Raw genomic sequence first — 16,475 nt, forward strand, 5'->3', positions numbered from 1 at the left:
GGGAGCCCTGGCAATGTTTCACAGCATTTTAGGATCTGTCGTTTGAGGTCAGTTGATTGTAAACCCTTTAAAAAAAAAAAAATGCTAGACGTACTTGCTCTGTGCAATAGTTTTGCACAAAGCAGCCCAGTTCCTTCTCTTCTCGGGTCCCCTGCTGGTGCTTCTGGCTCCTCCCTCCCGCCAAGTGCTCACCATAGCAGGCCACTTGCTATGGGGGCGATTGTGTGTTCTTACTCCCGAGCCACCTCTGTGTGTCCATAGATATGTAGAGCTCAGCTTTGCTCAATTCCACCCCACCCCTGATCTTTTCCCATTGGCTGAGATTGACTGCTCCTGCTGCTGTGTCTAAGCCAATATGTTATCATGGTTACGTGATAGTATTATCACAGACAGCAATGAGAGCCTGGCAGGGGTTCTAATCCCCCTACTATATCCAAAACAAAAAAAAAAGGTTTTGCCTTTAGTTTTTCTTTAAATTAGAACATGGCTTATGTAGCAATTGTATAAGCTATAATATTATTATTTGTAAACACAGAAGTTCGGTTTCTGTGTTTCCCTTTAGCACTTCTCCCTTCCTGCCACTGGGTGCTGCTTGTATATAAAAGTGAATTAGAATGTGATTTTAGAGCATCCCCAGTTTGATCTACAAAAGGTTGACTTCTTCTTCATGTCCTGCTCCTCAAGGTATGTCAATGTTTGCTAATTTATTATGCAAATAGAAGTTTTCTGTAGAGTGTGCCCAAAGTCTTTATAATATTTGATGTTTCACTGCAGGTCTGGTCTGTGATTTAAAGAGTTCCTCTATTTTACACATGGCATGGCAAGGGGGTCACAGCACTGTCTGTCCATTCTGCTTTAGCACCATGGGACCCCATGCCATGCCATGTGTAAAATAGAGGAACTCTTTAAATCACAGACCAGACCTGCAGTCCAGGCTGAGTAAGGCCTCAGAGCACATGGCATTACTGTCTGTATTTAACTGCTTGATGGGCTTATTTTGGGCCTGGCTGGTTCACATGTATGTGTTTTGGCGGCCCACATTTGCGCAGGTCATTTGAATGGGCCGCCATGCCTGCGTTTCCTGCAAAGAAAAGCGCATGCCTCATGTAATAGGCTGCACACCTATGCCCATCAAGCAATGAAATACAGCACTGTCTGACCATTCTGCTGTGACTTATCTGCAGTTCCCGCACTGTCAAACTTGCTGCATTTTTAGACGTTTAGGTCACGCTTTTAAAAACACAGTGCGTTTGTGTGTGCAAGAACTGCAGGTAAGTAGCATGGTGCAAAAGCAGAATGGATTTCAAGGCAACTGTATTTTTAAAATGCTGAATGCACCTTTTTTCTGCAGGAAACAAAGGCATGGCAGCCCATTCAAATCAATGGGCTGCTGTGCCTGCACAAATGAGGGCAGCCAAAACACATACATATGAACCAGCCAGGCCCAAAATAAGCTGGAGGGGGGCCCAAAAATAATGTTTGCCCAGGGCCCAAACCATATTAAAGACGGCCCTGACGGTATGTAGTGATGACGTCAGCATGCCGCTACCCTACGCCGTTTCGTCACAATTGACCTCGTCCAGGACGAATACTATAGTGTTTTATACTTATCCATAGCACAATGAATAGTAATATGCATGCTAATTGGTTTTATGTTTTGAATCATCACGCTATCTGCGCGGCTTATTTTATTAATCTTATACTGTACATTGTGACATCAAAAAAAGGATTGGGTTTACATCCACTTTAAAAGAGTATAATAGCACAATAGGAAATACAATATATCGATATATAACACACTCATCTGCTCCGTGTATCACACTGTGCCGGCGTGAGGGATTCCCCGAGCTGCTTGTGTAGTGCGCATATCCATACGGCATCCCTTTGACTGACAGATGATACGCCTGTGGCGTCAACACGTTTCACTACATCACTGCGTAACTTCATCAGGAACTGATACGCGCAGTCCACATAGTTTATTGTTCGGACACTACCACATTGTGATTTGTTTTTTGCTTCATGTGTTGTGTTTTGTCTTTGAGGGATGGTGAAGGGATTGTTTTTTTGATATATCATGTTTTTTATCGAGTTATTATACTATAATGGAATTTGATATAATAAATATTTGCACCTTCCATTAGTCCTATGTTTGCCTAATTAACCGCTTGGTTGTCAGGGTGGGAGCTTCACTCCAAGCCTAGAATAAACCAATGTTCGTATATGTCGGTATATAAAAAATACACCAATGTTGAGAACACAATAAAGGATCTATTGGTAAACAGCGCTAATGTTGGATAAGTGTCCAGCTTCACATCAAATAAATAAATAAAATGATGACGTGGCAGAAGTAGTGGTAAGTGCTTCTAGGGTTAAGTGGGTAGTGCACCCTTCACCAACTCCAAATCTTCACCAACAGTGGCACTCGCCCCCTCTGGGGTTCACACTCACCAGAAGTATGAATAAAACAAGCCTTGAAAATAAATTCTTTTTCACTCAGAACTCCGTCACCATCTCAGAAGGCAGCAGGGGTTAATTCCCAATGTTGGTTCATATAAAACACAAAAAACACCAAAATAGTACAATACTGCTTTAATGAATTAACCCCTCATACAGAGTACCCCGCTTCTGATCTGCGTACATTAAAGCCACTTGATAATGAACATGTGAGGTAGTGTGTGTTCACTGCTGTAGTACAATACCCGGAAGCCGCGCTTGATGATGCCCGCACAGCGCTGAAGAAAATCCTTCCTGGATACAGGTCTCAAGGCGGTGGAACGCACTCCTCACTCACAATACTTCCTGGTTACGCCGTTGTAGCCACGCCCTGACGCGTTTCGTCACTTCCGACTTCGACAGAGGGCAGACCATTGGTTAGGCATTTTTTATAATCTTCTACAATGAAGAGCCTGCCCTCGTGTATTTTGTTTGCACTTTATTTTCGGTTTAACAATTGTATTTGACTGTAATGTGAATTTATGCATTTCGTCATTCACTAGAATCTAAAATGATCAGATTTGGCTGTGCAGACCCTTTTATTAGAAGAAAACCCTAGTTTGTCCATGATGGTGGAATGTGTCCTGATGGCTGATCTTTGTTTGCAGGTTGCGTTGTGCTGGCAGTGGAGCTCACTACACTTAACACAAATCCCGAGGTTCAAGAATATCAGAGTAAGTCCATGTCCTCCTGTCTCTGATCAATGTTGGTCCCTTTTCTCCTTTTTTCCCAGTTGTGATAACATCAGAAGGTAATCGCAGCCTTTCTCTGGTCATTATATAGATATGTAGTCCGGAGTGTGAGGGTGAGACGCATTGTAGCATATTTCCCACAGTAATCAGACTCCAATTTGTTCCTTTCCAACGCATGATGGCTAATGAAAGGAGATTGTTCTGTCTTGTGGAATGAATGGAAGGGTGCAATATAGTTTGTCATTCTCTCCCTAAAGTAGAATTCCACGAACACTAACCATGCTTAAAAATGTTCCCTCTCCCCTCCTGCTACCTATCCTACCTAACCTGTGGCACAAAGATCTGTATACTTACCTAGTTTTTACTACACTTGATCTTAGCCAAAAGGCAGAGAAGCGATACTTACCTAGGGCTAGATTCAGAAAGCCCGCCGTAAGTTTGTGCGGGCGTAGCGTATCTGAGATACGCTACGCCGCCGTAACTTAGTGAGGCTGGGGCTGAATTCACAAAGAACCTGCGCCCTAAGTTACGGCGGCGTAACGTAAATCTGTCGGCGTAAGAGCGCCAAATTCAAATTGTGAAGAGGTGGGCGTGTTTTATGTAAATAAAACATGACCTCGCGTAAATGACGTCCCCATGCGCCGTCCGTGAACGTATCCCAGTGCGCATGCTCCTAATCACGTCACAAATAGTCAATGCTTTCGACGTGAATGTAATTTATGCAAAGCCCTATTCGCGAACGACTTGCTCAAACAACGTAATCACGTCACAAATAGTCAAAGCTTTCGACGTGAACGTAATTTACGCAAAGCCCTATTCGCGAACGACTTACGCAAACAAAGTAACATTTTCAAAATTTGACGCAGGAACGACGTCCATACTTTACATTGGCTATGCCTCATATAGCAGGAGTAACGTTACGCCGGAAAAAGCCTTGCGCAAACGATGTAAAAAAATCCGCCGGGCGCACGTACGTTTCTGAATCGGTGTATCCAGCTAATTTGCATATTCTACGCTGAAATCGACGGAAGCGCCACCTAGCAGCCAGCGTAAATATACAACTAAGATACGACGGCGTAAGAGACTTACGCCAGTCTGATCTTTGCCTAATTTTGGCGTATCTTGCTTTTTGAATACAGAAAGAAGATACGCCGGCGCAGCTTTGAATTTACGCGGCGTATCAATAGATACGCCGGCGTAAATTCTTGCTGAATCTAGCCCCTAGTTTTTAGTCCACTCCACTCCAGTTCCGCTCTGGCTCCCCTATGTCAGTAAGTGGCTGCTGCAGGGGACAGTATGGAGCACTGACATCGTCTGGGACATGGGAGCCTTTGGGGGACATCAAAGCTTCTGAAATTCCCAGCCATTGTCAAGTGCTTGCTTCTCTCCCCTGCAGCCATCGCTTACTGACCCAAGGGGTCACATGTCTGGACTGGAACGGACCAAAAATAGCTAAGTATACACCTCTGTTTTACACAGGTTAGGCAGGATAGGTATTGGGAAAGGGAGGGAACATTTTTAAACATAGTTGAAGTCAGGCTGGAATTCCACTTTAAAGCCCAACTCCAGGATTTAAAGCAGAGGTTCACCCTAAATTACAACTTTCTCTTAATGAAACCACTACCCATCGACTATACACAATCCGTTGTTTTTTTTTTTTTTTAAATCGGAATCTTTACCTTTCTAATGCAGCAATCAATGTGGTGTCAATCAGCCTTGAATTTTATGTCATTTGCGTAAGTCGTCCGTGAACAGGGATTTACGTCATTTACGTCCACGTCGAAACCAATAGGCCCGTGCGGCGTACGTTGCCGCAATGCACACTGGGATATGTAGGCGGACGGCGCATATGCCGTTCCAAAAAAACATCAATCACGTCAGGTCAAGCCCCATTAACATAAAACACCCCCCTTAGCTAAATTTGAATTAGGCGCCATTACGCCCGCCCGCTTTAGGCTACGCCGCCGTAACTTAGCAGGCAAGTACTATGTGAATCATGTACTTGCCTCGCTAACTTACGGTGGCGTAGTGTAAGCACGATACGCTACGCCGCCCTAAAGTTAGGACACCCTCTCTGAATCTAGCTATTAGTGTTCACCTGATGGCTACTTCATCCTCCTCGGGGCTAGCGTCATGCGGTGGGTGACCACATGTTCAGAGATGCAGAGCGTCATCCAGCCCAAAATGGGATGGCAGCAGAAGAATGTGAAATCGTGGAGCTACACAGTGATGTCGACAATATTTAAGTATAAAAAGAAAAACGAGAAAAAGTGCAATGTCTGGGAATAATTTTTGTAAGTAGAAAAAAAAAAAACTGGAGTTGGACTTTAATTTCATCCTAGTATTAGGGGTAAAAGTAACGTTACTGCCCGTAGCATCCAAGCATGGAGTCCGGCTGTAGTGCTTGATTTTTGGCTTCAGGGATTCATGTTTTGCCTTTTATGCCGCGTACACACGGTCGTTTTTCGGCATGAAAAAAAAAGAAATTTTTCAGCATGTCCAAAAAACAAAGTTTTTCCAACTTCATCATTAAAAACGATGTTGCTCACACACCGTCGTTTTTGAAAAATGATGAACAAAGCGCGGTGACGTACAACACATACGACGGCACTCTGAAGGGGAAGTTATTTTCGCCTTTGGGCTGCTTTTAGCTGATTCCGTGTTGGTAAAAGACGATTCGCGCTTTTCTGTCTGTTACAGCGTGATGAATGTGCTTACTCCATTATGAACGGTAGTTTTACCAGAACGAGCGCTCTCGTCTCATAACTTGCTTCTGGGCATGCGCGGGTTTAAAACGTCATTTTAGCCCACACACGATCATTTTTTACAACACGAAAAACGACATTTTAAAAGCCGAAAAACGACGTGAAGCCCACACACGAAGATTTTAAATGACGTTTTTAAAAATGACATTTTTTTTCCATGCCGAAAAACGATCGCGTGTACGCGGCATTACAGTTTCCCCTCTCATACATTATACCTGCATTATACTAGAGCACGTCTGTGTGGCCATTAGGTATTTAGCCTCGATGCTTATAGTTCATGTTATGTTTCATCTTGTTAATAACTGTATCTAAAGCCAATGTACTTAACAATAATCTACATTAAACCTACATTACCACTAACCCCTGACCCTGATTCTACTGATTGTAAAAATCATTTAAAAGTGAATGAAAAGTAATCCTCTCGGGGTTTATTTATTTTTTCTAGCATTTGAAAATCGATCGTCAATGTATGTGGGCACCTTTTTAGCTGTAATTTCCAGTCTGCAGACTTTTATATATTTGTTGCAGCTGTTGGTATTTCAAATGAGAAATTGTGCAAAGGTTCAATCTTTTTACCCTGTTTTCTGCCAGGAGTGGAGCTTTCTTGTATCATTAAAAACAGCAACACCAATGACCCGCGCATCGAATGGAAGAAGACTCGTAATAATGAGACCACCTATGTCTTTTTTGAAAATAATATTCAAGGTATATTAGCTAGGCAATATGCAAGTGGGGGGTGATGGATTGATTTGGAGTCATACATAAATGCAAGGGTCGTGCATAGAAAGGTGCACCAAGTGAGCAGGGATAAAAGAAAGGGGTGCACATGGAAGGTGTGATGAGAGGAAGGGGTACACAGTATAAACATGATCAGGTGAAGGGGCATACAGTTAATGGTGATGGAACGAAAGGGGTGCACAGTTAAGGGTGATGTGTGGAAGGGAGCACACAGTAAAGTCCTGATGAATGGAAGTGGCACAAAGTAAAGGGTGATGAGAGGAAGGGGCACAAAGTGAAGTGTGATGAGAGAAAGGGGTGCACAGTGGAGGGGGAGGGGCACACAGTGAAGCAGTGAAGGGGGAAGGGGCGCAGGGTGATGAGGGGAAGGGGCGCAGGGTGATGAGGGGAAGGGGAAGGGGTGATGAGGGAAAGGGGCGCGGAGGGAAAGGGCCGCGGGGTGCTGAGGGAAAGGGGCGCGGGGTGCTGAGGGAAGGGGCGCAGGGTGATGAGGGTAAGGGGCGCAGGGTGATGAGGGTAAGGGGCGCAGGGTGATGAAGGTAAGGGGCGCAGGGTGATGAGGGGAAGGGGCGCAGGGTGATGAGGGGAAGGGGTGCAGGGGGAAGAGGCGCAGAGTGCATGGTTATGAGGGAGAAGGGGCGCAAGGTGGTGAGGGGGAAGGGGCGCAGGGTGATGAGGGGGAAGGGGCGCAGAGTGAAGTCACGATGAACATGAGTGGCACACATTGAAGGGTAATGTAAAGGAAGGGGCGCACAATGGAGGGTGATGGAAGAGAAGGGGCGCACAGTGGAGAGTGAGGAGGGGAAGGAGGGCAAAGTAAAGGGTGACAAGGGGAAGGGGCGCACAGTGGAGGGTGACGAGGGGAAGGGGCGCACGGTGGAGGGTGACGAGGGGAAGGGGCGCACGGTGGAGGGTGACGAGGGGAAGGGGCGCACGGTGGAGGGTGACGAGGGGAAGAGGCGCACGGTGGAGGGTGACGAGGGGAAGGGGCGCACGGTGGAGGGCGACGAGGGGAAGGGGCGCACGGTGGAGGGTGACGAGGGGAAGGGGCGCACGGTGGAGGGCGACGAGGGGAAGGGGCGCACGGTGGAGGGCGACGAGGGGAAGGGGCGCACGGTGGAGGGCGACGAGGGGAAGGGGCGCACGGTGGAGGGCGACGAGGGGAAGGGGCGCACGGTGGAGGGCGACGAGGGGAAGGGGCGCACGGTGGAGGGCGACGAGGGGAAGGGGCGCACGGTGGAGGGCGACGAGGGGAAGGGGCGCACGGTGGAGGGCGACGAGGGGAAGGGGCGCACGGTGGAGGGCGACGAGGGGAAGGGGCGCACGGTGGAGGGCGACGAGGGGAAGGGGCGCACGGTGGAGGGCGACGAGGGGAAGGGGCGCACGGTGGAGGGCGACGAGGGGAAGGGGCGCACGGTGGAGGGCGACGAGGGGAAGGGGCGCACGGTGGAGGGCGACGAGGGGAAGGGGCGCACGGTGGAGGGCGACGAGGGGAAGGGGCGCACGGTGGAGGGCGACGAGGGGAAGGGGCGCACGGTGGAGGGCGACGAGGGGAAGGGGCGCACGGTGGAGGGCGACGAGGGGAAGGGGCGCACGGTGGAGGGCGACGAGGGGAAGGGGCGCACGGTGGAGGGCGACGAGGGGAAGGGGCGCACGGTGGAGGGCGACGAGGGGAAGGGGCGCACGGTGGAGGGTGACGAGGGGAAGGGGCGCACGGTGGAGGGTGACGAGGGGAAGGGGCGCACAATAAAGGTGTGATGAAAGGAAGGGGTAAGGATGATGAATGATTAGAGCAGCCATTCTCAACTAGGGTTCCATTCAGAGGTTGCTAGGGGTTCCTTTGAGCATTGTTCTCTGTACAGCACTGCGGAATGTGTCGGTGCTACATAAATGTATAATAATAATAATTGCATGTGACTGTGGTGGGGACATTGGATTGTTGTGTAGAGACTGATGTGAACAGTTTCATGTACTTAGTATAGTAGTTTGAAGTGTTTGTACTTTATAAGCAAATCTTTATTGTTCTGTATTAGGAGACTTAAAAGGTCGTGGTGAAGTTCAGTCCCAAAGCTCGTTGGTTATATCTAATGCCAGCCGGACCGACAGCGGAACATATCGCTGCGAAGTGGCCGCCGTGGACGACCATAAGAATTTAGCAGAGATTATCATTAATCTCACTGTCAAAGGTAAGCATTTGTGTAACATGCTGAAATAGTCCACACTTTGATTCTGTGTTATTTTATGTGTTGCCAGCAGCATCGGGCCCTCTGGAGATCTCTCAGACAGAACAGATATTGCTAGTCAGTTGGCGCTGCCAGAGGCTGATGATCAGGTTGTCATCTTTTAGATGCTATTCGTCTCATCTAGTTGAATTTTCACACTGGAGAGACAGCAGCGGCTGTTTAGGGTCGGTTTGCAGGTGCTATTTTTAGCGCAATAGCGCCTGCAAACCGCTGGTCTTAAAAAAAAATTGACGAAATGCCAACTGGTGACGTTTTTAATAAAATTCTAAGAGGAAAACGGTGCAATGCATTGGGATCGGTGCTTTAGGTTCAATAACATTTTATTAACCACTTGAAACCCGCGCTATTGACAAAAGACGTCAACAGCGTGGCTCTCAAGTGCCGTCTTTGGACGTCATTTAAAGTGCATTACCCGCACGCGCCTCTGGGGGGCGCACATCGGTTAAACACTGTCCCGGCGCATCGCTGAAGAGCCGATGCGTGTACCTGGCGGCCGCGATGTCCGCTGGGTACACTCGATCGTCGGTAACACAGCAGGGACGTGGAGCTCTGTGTGTAAACACAGAGCTCCACGTGCTGTCAGAGGAGAGGAGACCGATCTGTGTCCCTTGTACATAGGGACACAGCATCGGTCACCCCCCTCCCCCCACACAGTTAGAACACACCCAGGATACACATTTAACCCCTTCCTCACCCCCTAGTGTTAACCCCTTCCCTGCCAGTCACATTTATACAGTAATTAGTGCATTTTTATAGCACTGATCGCTGTATAGATGTGAATGGTCCCAAATTTGTGTCAAAAGTGTCCGATACGTCCGCCGCAATATCGCAGTCCCAATAAAAATCACAGATCGCCGCCATTACTAGTAAAAAAACGCCATTACTTTTTAAAATCATAATTCTGTTCCCCATTTTGTAGGCGCTATAACTTTTGCGCAAACCAGTCGCTTATTGCGATTTTTAAAAAAAAATTGGGATATTTTATTATAGCAACAAGTAAAAAATATATTTATATTTTTTAAATTGTCGCTCTTTTTTTGTTTATAGCGCAAAAAATAAAAACCGCAGAGGCGATCAAATACCACCAAAATAAAGCTCTATTTGTGGGGAAAAAAAGGACGTCAATTTTGTTTGGGAGCCACGTCGCACGACCGCGCAAATGTCAGTTAAAGCGACGCAGTGCCGGAAGCTGAAATTTCGCCTGGGCACGAAGGGGGTTTATGTGCCCAGTAAGCAAGTGGTTAAGAAGGACAATTTTTGACAGATAATAAAAGAATACGCAAACCGACCGCCCAAAACTGGACAGGTCGGGGGATCGGTGCTTTAGCACTGCGTCCTGCCAGTGCACACCAGCGTCTGTCTGCGCTCAGCACAGCTGCTGGTGCAAATCAGCCCTAAAATAGCTTGGAAATATTTGCTGTGTGTTTGTTAGAGGGTTGCCATGACCTGATAGAAACACCTGCTGTGTGTTTACATTAGAGGGCTCACGGGCTGCTTTGATCTATTGCAATAGAAAGTAAGAGGAAAAGAGATAAGATTTTAATGCCTGTGTTATGAAATTTGAAGATGATGTTCTCTACAATGCCTATAGATACAGCACAAAGAGGATTTTAAAAACGTGTACTGCTTGTTCAGAATATGTACATTTTTAAGTATGCAGTTTTTAGTTACAGATGAATGCTGGGTTCTTGATACAAAGCTTCAGCAGTTCTTCATTCAGTGTCAAAGCTTGGCTTCTTTTTTTGCCTCCTGCTCATTCCTATTGGCCAGTGAGGTAGCTTCTTGGTGATGAGCCAGTAAGAATGTGGAGGTTGGACTTGGCGGCAAACTTCAACACTAGCTTTGACTATTAGAATGGGCCTTCATAGTATATTAAATGGTGAGACTTTTCAGGTCTGGTTAGTGTGGTGGTTCTGAATGGTGAGACTTTTCGGGTCTTTCTAGTGTGGTATTTTTCATGTCTTCCTAGTGTGGTGGCCCTGGATAAGGAGACCTTTAAGGTCTTCCTAGTGCTGTGGCCCTGAAAGGTGAGACTTTTCAGGTCTTCCTTATGTGGTGGTGCTATATGGCAAGACTTTTCAGGTCTTCCTAGTGTGGGGACACTGATTGGTAAAACTTTTCACGTCTTCCTAGTGTGGTGGTGCTGAATAGTGAGACTTTTCAGGTCTTCCTAGTGTGGTAGCGCTGAATAGTGAGACTTTTCAGGTCTTCCTAGTGTGGTGGCCCTGAATGGTGAGACTTTTCATGTCTTCCTAGTGTGGTGGCCCTGAATGGTGAGACTTTTCAGGTCTTCCTAGTGTGGTGGCCCTGAATGGTGAATTGTTTTTAGGTCTTCCTAGTGTGGGGACACTGATTGGTGAGACTTTTCACGTCTTCCTAGTGTGGTGGCCCTGAATGGTGAGACTTTTCAGGTCTTCCTAGTGTGGTGGCCCTGAATGGTGAGACTTTTCAGGTCTTCCTAGTGTGGTGGCCCTGAATGGTGAGACTTTTCAGGTCTTCCTAGTGTGGTGGCGCTGAATGGTGAGACTGTTCAGGTCTTCCTAGTGTGGTGGCGCTGAATGGTGAGACTGTTCAGGTCTTCCTAGTGTGGTGGCCCTGAATGGTGAGACTTTTCAGGTCTTCCTAGTGTGGTGGCCCTGAATGGTGAGACTTTTCAGGTCTTCCTAGTGTGGTGGCCCTGAATGGTGAGACTTTTCAGGTCTTCCTTTTCCTATAGTTATTTTGTTTGTTCCCGTCTGTCATCTTTAGTAAAGCTCTATTCACTGTTATGAAGATGCATCTAATACTTTTTCTGTTTTTCTTTCTCAGTAAAACCAGTGACTCCCCAGTGCCGAGTGCCCAAGTCTGTCCCAGTGGGAAAGTCTGCCATTCTGTATTGCCAGGAGAAAGAAGGTTACCCCAATTCTGTGTATCGATGGTATCGCAATACCGACGCACTGCCTGACGACTCGAAAACCAGCCCAAAATTTGTCAATTCATCTTTTACCTCAAACACCAATACTGGAACCTTGGTGAGACTAATAATTATGTATGGAAAAAGTGGCATCCTGGTATAGTGGGTAGATAGAGAAAGATATACAGGTTGGGAAATCAGATACGATTTTGTCACACTGTCTGTCCTTGGCCTTTTGATATAATTATTAAGAAGAGCAAGGTCTTGTAAGAGTATATTAGGTGTGATGCAGCCAAATACATTTGATAATCCATTACCCTCTGCATGCAGGTTTGTATTATTTTTGAGATCCTTTTTTTGAGATCCTCTTCCTAAGGCTGGATTCACACCGAGGCATTTTTAGTGCTTGTTGCAGATTTGCACTTTAGTCCATTTAACCACTTAAGACCCGGACCTTTAGGCAAGTAAAGGACCCGGCCAGTTTTTGCAATTCGGCACTGCGTCGCTTTAACTGACAATTGCGCGGTCGTGCGATGTGGCTCCCAAACAAAATTGGCATCCTTTTTTTCCCACAAATAGAGCTTTCTTTTGGTGGTATTTGATCACCTCTGCGGTTTTTATTTTTTGCGCTAAAAACAAAAAAAGACTGACAATTTGGGGGAAAAAACAGTATTTTTTACTTTCTGTAAAAACAAAAATAGAGCGTCAATTTTGAAAAAAATCTATATTTTTTACTTTTTGCTATAATAAATATCCCCAAAAAAGATATAAAAAAAACATTTTTTTTTCTCAGTTTAGGCCGATACGTATTCTTCTACCTATTTTTGGTTAAAAAAATCGCAATAAGCATTTATCGATTGGTTTGCGCAAAATTTATAGCGTTTACAAAATACGAGATAGTTTTATTGCATTTTTATTAATATTTTTTTTTTTTACTACTAATGGCGGCGATCAGCGATTTTTTTCGTGACCGTGATATTATGGCGGACACATCGGACAATTTTGACACATTTTTGGGACCATTGTCATTTTCACAGCAAAAAATGCATTGTTTACTGTGAAAATTACAATTGCAGTATGGGAGTTAACCACTAGGGGGCGCTGAATGGGGTTAAGTGTGACCTCATATGTGTTTCTAACTGTCGGGGGGCGGGGCTGGACGTGTGACGTCATTGATCGTCTTTCCCTATAACAGGGAACACACGATCAAGGACAGCGCCACAGTGAAGAACGGGGAAGCTGTGTTTACACACAGCTCTCCCCGTTCTTCAGCTCCGGAGGACCGATCGCGGGACAGCGGCGGCGATCGGGTCCTGCGGCCACGGAGCTTTGGACAGAATGGCACGGCTGGGCACATTCACGTACGTGTACGTTGCCATTCTGCCGACGCATATCGGCGTGAAGGGGTCCTTATTTGGTTAACATGGCTTCCTATGGAACACGTTCTGTAAAGCAAATCTGCAAAACGCAAAAAGCACTAAAAATGCATAGGCGGGAATCCAGCTGCTATGTACCTTCTATAACCCTTCGGGGAAATAGACTTGGTGCAGCTAAGACCAATATTGTGTAATCACTATGCAGTACAAACAAAATTAGAGAAACATCAATGCAAAATCAAAACAGCAACTGGACAAAATGTTCTTCCAATTCCACTAAGTATACATGTGCTGCTATTGTAAACAATAAATGTTCCCACTCTTAGTGCAAATAATAAAGCGCTTTCCCAAAAGAAACATCCACAACCGTGCTCCACATCAACCATAAAAATGCTTGTGCTTCCCCCCCACTCCCTCTGGGAGAGACACTCACCAGATGTTAATGACCCTTTATGGATAATTATGAGGTCAATGACGCTTTAGTAGCTCTCCTTCCTCCTCTATGCTTAATCCAACTCCACATTCCGGTTAACAGACCACAATAAAGACAGCAATAATGTAACTCCGTTTATTTAACCTCTTACCTCCCACGGGAGTCTATGCTCGGAAGAGAAGAGAACCGGGGGGGGGGGGGGGGTGCTGCTGCCTGAAATTGAGAAGCGGGGAGGCTGCCACGAATTGAGAAGCAGGGGGGGGGGGGCCTTTACAAAAAAATAAGAAATAAAGAAAAATATATATATAAAAAAGGGGGGTAGCCATCCGGGGCCCTGGGGACCTCTGGCTGGGCCCTTTAATAAAAAGAAAAAATATATATATATAAAAAAATATATATTTAAATGTATTTATTTTTAAAAAGGGGGGTTGCCATCTGGGGACCTCTGGGACTTTTAATAAAATACATTATATTTATATATATATATAATACACACATACACACACACAATTTTTTTATTTTTTGAAAAATAAATTACAAAAAAAGGAGGGTTGCCATCCGGGACCTCTGGGCCCTTTAATAAAAAATAAATAAATAAAAGAATATAATAAAAATAAATATATATATATATATATATATATATATATATATATATATATATATATATATATATATATATATATAAAAAAGGGGGGTTGCCACATGGGGCCCTGGGGACCTCTGAGCCCTTTAATAAAAAAAAAAAACCTCTGGGCCCTTTAATAAAAAATAAATAAAAGAATATAATAAAAATAAACATTTTATATATATATATATATATATATATATATATATATATATATATATATATATATATATATATATATATATATATATATATATAAAAACAGGGGGGATGCCGCATGGGGCCCTGGGGACCTCTGAGCCCTTTAATAATAATAAAAAAAAATTATATATATATATATATATATATATATATATATATATATAGGGGGGTTGCTATCCGGGGTCCTCTGGGCCCTTTAATAATAATATGATATATATATATAAAAACAATTATATTTTTTTTATAAAAAAGGGGGGTTGTCATCCAGGGCCCTGGGAACCTCCGGACCCCTAAAAAAAAATAAAGGGGGTTGCCACCCGGGCCCCCTACAGGTGTACTGCCTGTACCCCCCTGATGGCGGCCCTGGGTGCAAATACCTGTATTATACAGGTATCTGCACCTCCCACCCCCTAAAAGTACCAAATGTGACACTTTTCCGAAAAGCGAAGGCTCACTTTTTATGTGGACCTCTACTTTAATGCGTTTTAACCTGCAAAAACACAATATAATACCCAATTGATTAGTAAATTATAAAAGATGATATTAAATAAATAAATGCTAAACATCTCACAATTAAAATTGCATACACCCATGGACCAAACTACGGTACCTAAAAATTCTCCAAACTACTGTTTAGTATTTTTGGTGGGGTATAGCTTCATTAGTTCAGTGCTTCACAAATCTCCAAGCTTTCTTAGATGTCTGCTTCCTGCAAAAGAGAAGACAAACTCCCAATCCAAGGGGTATTAATGTCCTAATCCGCAGCACTGCTACCATTTTATAAGGAGCTTTGCATGCAATTCCAAGAGTCAAGATGATATTGAACCCATTAACAAAGATCCCCATTTGTTTCTTTATTACAGGTCTCCTAGAATATCCCACCTAAACGTGTGTGCTAGTGAAGTGTTGTGGTCATTGCTTACCTTTTGTGCAATAATATTCAAGCTCTAGCTCAGGGATATGCAATTAGCGGACCTCCAGCTGTTGCAGAACTACGATTCCCATGAGGCATAGCAAGACTTCTGACAGCCACAAGCATGACACCCAGAGTCAGAGGCATGATGGGACTTGTAGTTTTGCAACAGCTGGAGGTCCGCTAATTGCATATCCCTGCTCTAGCTGATATTTGTGGTTATATCGGTCTTGCTCCCTTTTCCAGGAAGTTCAACACTTGTCTCCAATAATTCAGGACCTCTTTGCTCCTCCTGGTGGTTCCCCTAGTGGTCCACTTCAGCATTCTATTCACTTTTTTCACGGCCAAGCCATACTGTTTTCTCTTTTTTGTTATCATCTGAAATAAGCACCCCAAATCCTTCTCTTCTGTAGTTATGACCAACCCTATATAGCAGTGATGGCGAACCTTGGCACCCCAGATGTTTTGGAACTACATTTCCCATGATGCTCAAATACACTGCAGAGTGCATGAGAATCATGGGAAATGTAGTTCCAAAACATCTGGGGTGCCAAGGTTCACCATCACTGCTATATACCAATCCTATAGCCCCAATATTGACATGTGGAAGCATTTATTTTCATTTGCTCTTCTTTTTTTTTTTTTTTTTTTATTAAAGCGGGGGTTCACCCTAAAAACTATTTTCTAACATTACATTGAACTCAGTCTCGACATTGACAGTATGCCGATTTTTTTTTTTTGCTGTACATACCTCGTATAGCTATTTTCTTAGCCAGCTTCCGTTGGTGAATCCCGCGGGAGTGGCGTTCCTATGCAGCAGTTAGTGTTTGACGTGATGACAAAAACTACCCACCCCCATCGCATAAGGAGCGTCACGAGTTGCTGAAAGAAGCCGAACGTCGGTGCGCAGGCGCCGTATAGCGCCGACTCGACGTTCGGCTCCTTTCAGCAACTCTAGACGGTCATTATGCGATGGGGGTGGGTCGTTTTTGTCATCGCGTGATTCACTACCCGGAAGCCGGCTAAGAAAATAGCTATACGAGGTATGTACAGCAAAAAAATAAATTAAAAAATCGGCATACTGTCAATGTCGAGACTGATCT

The 16,475-nt window shown here is 45.0% G+C and overlaps 1 protein-coding gene across 1 annotated transcript in view; it reads left to right on the forward strand.

The window, feature by feature from the left end:
• Nucleotides 1–16,475, forward strand: part of JAM3 (junctional adhesion molecule 3) — a 68,462-nt gene that overhangs the window by 34,228 nt on the left and 17,759 nt on the right. The window contains exons 2-5 of the mRNA XM_040326257.1: nt 3,102–3,167; nt 6,542–6,655; nt 8,722–8,874; nt 11,740–11,942. Coding sequence (XP_040182191.1) covers nt 3,102–3,167; nt 6,542–6,655; nt 8,722–8,874; nt 11,740–11,942 — 536 coding nt within the window. The remainder of the gene's footprint in view (nt 1–3,101; nt 3,168–6,541; nt 6,656–8,721; nt 8,875–11,739; nt 11,943–16,475) is intronic.

This window comes from Rana temporaria, chromosome 10, assembly GCF_905171775.1.
Source record: "Rana temporaria chromosome 10, aRanTem1.1, whole genome shotgun sequence".
In the NCBI taxonomy this organism is placed as follows: Eukaryota; Metazoa; Chordata; class Amphibia; order Anura; family Ranidae; genus Rana; species Rana temporaria.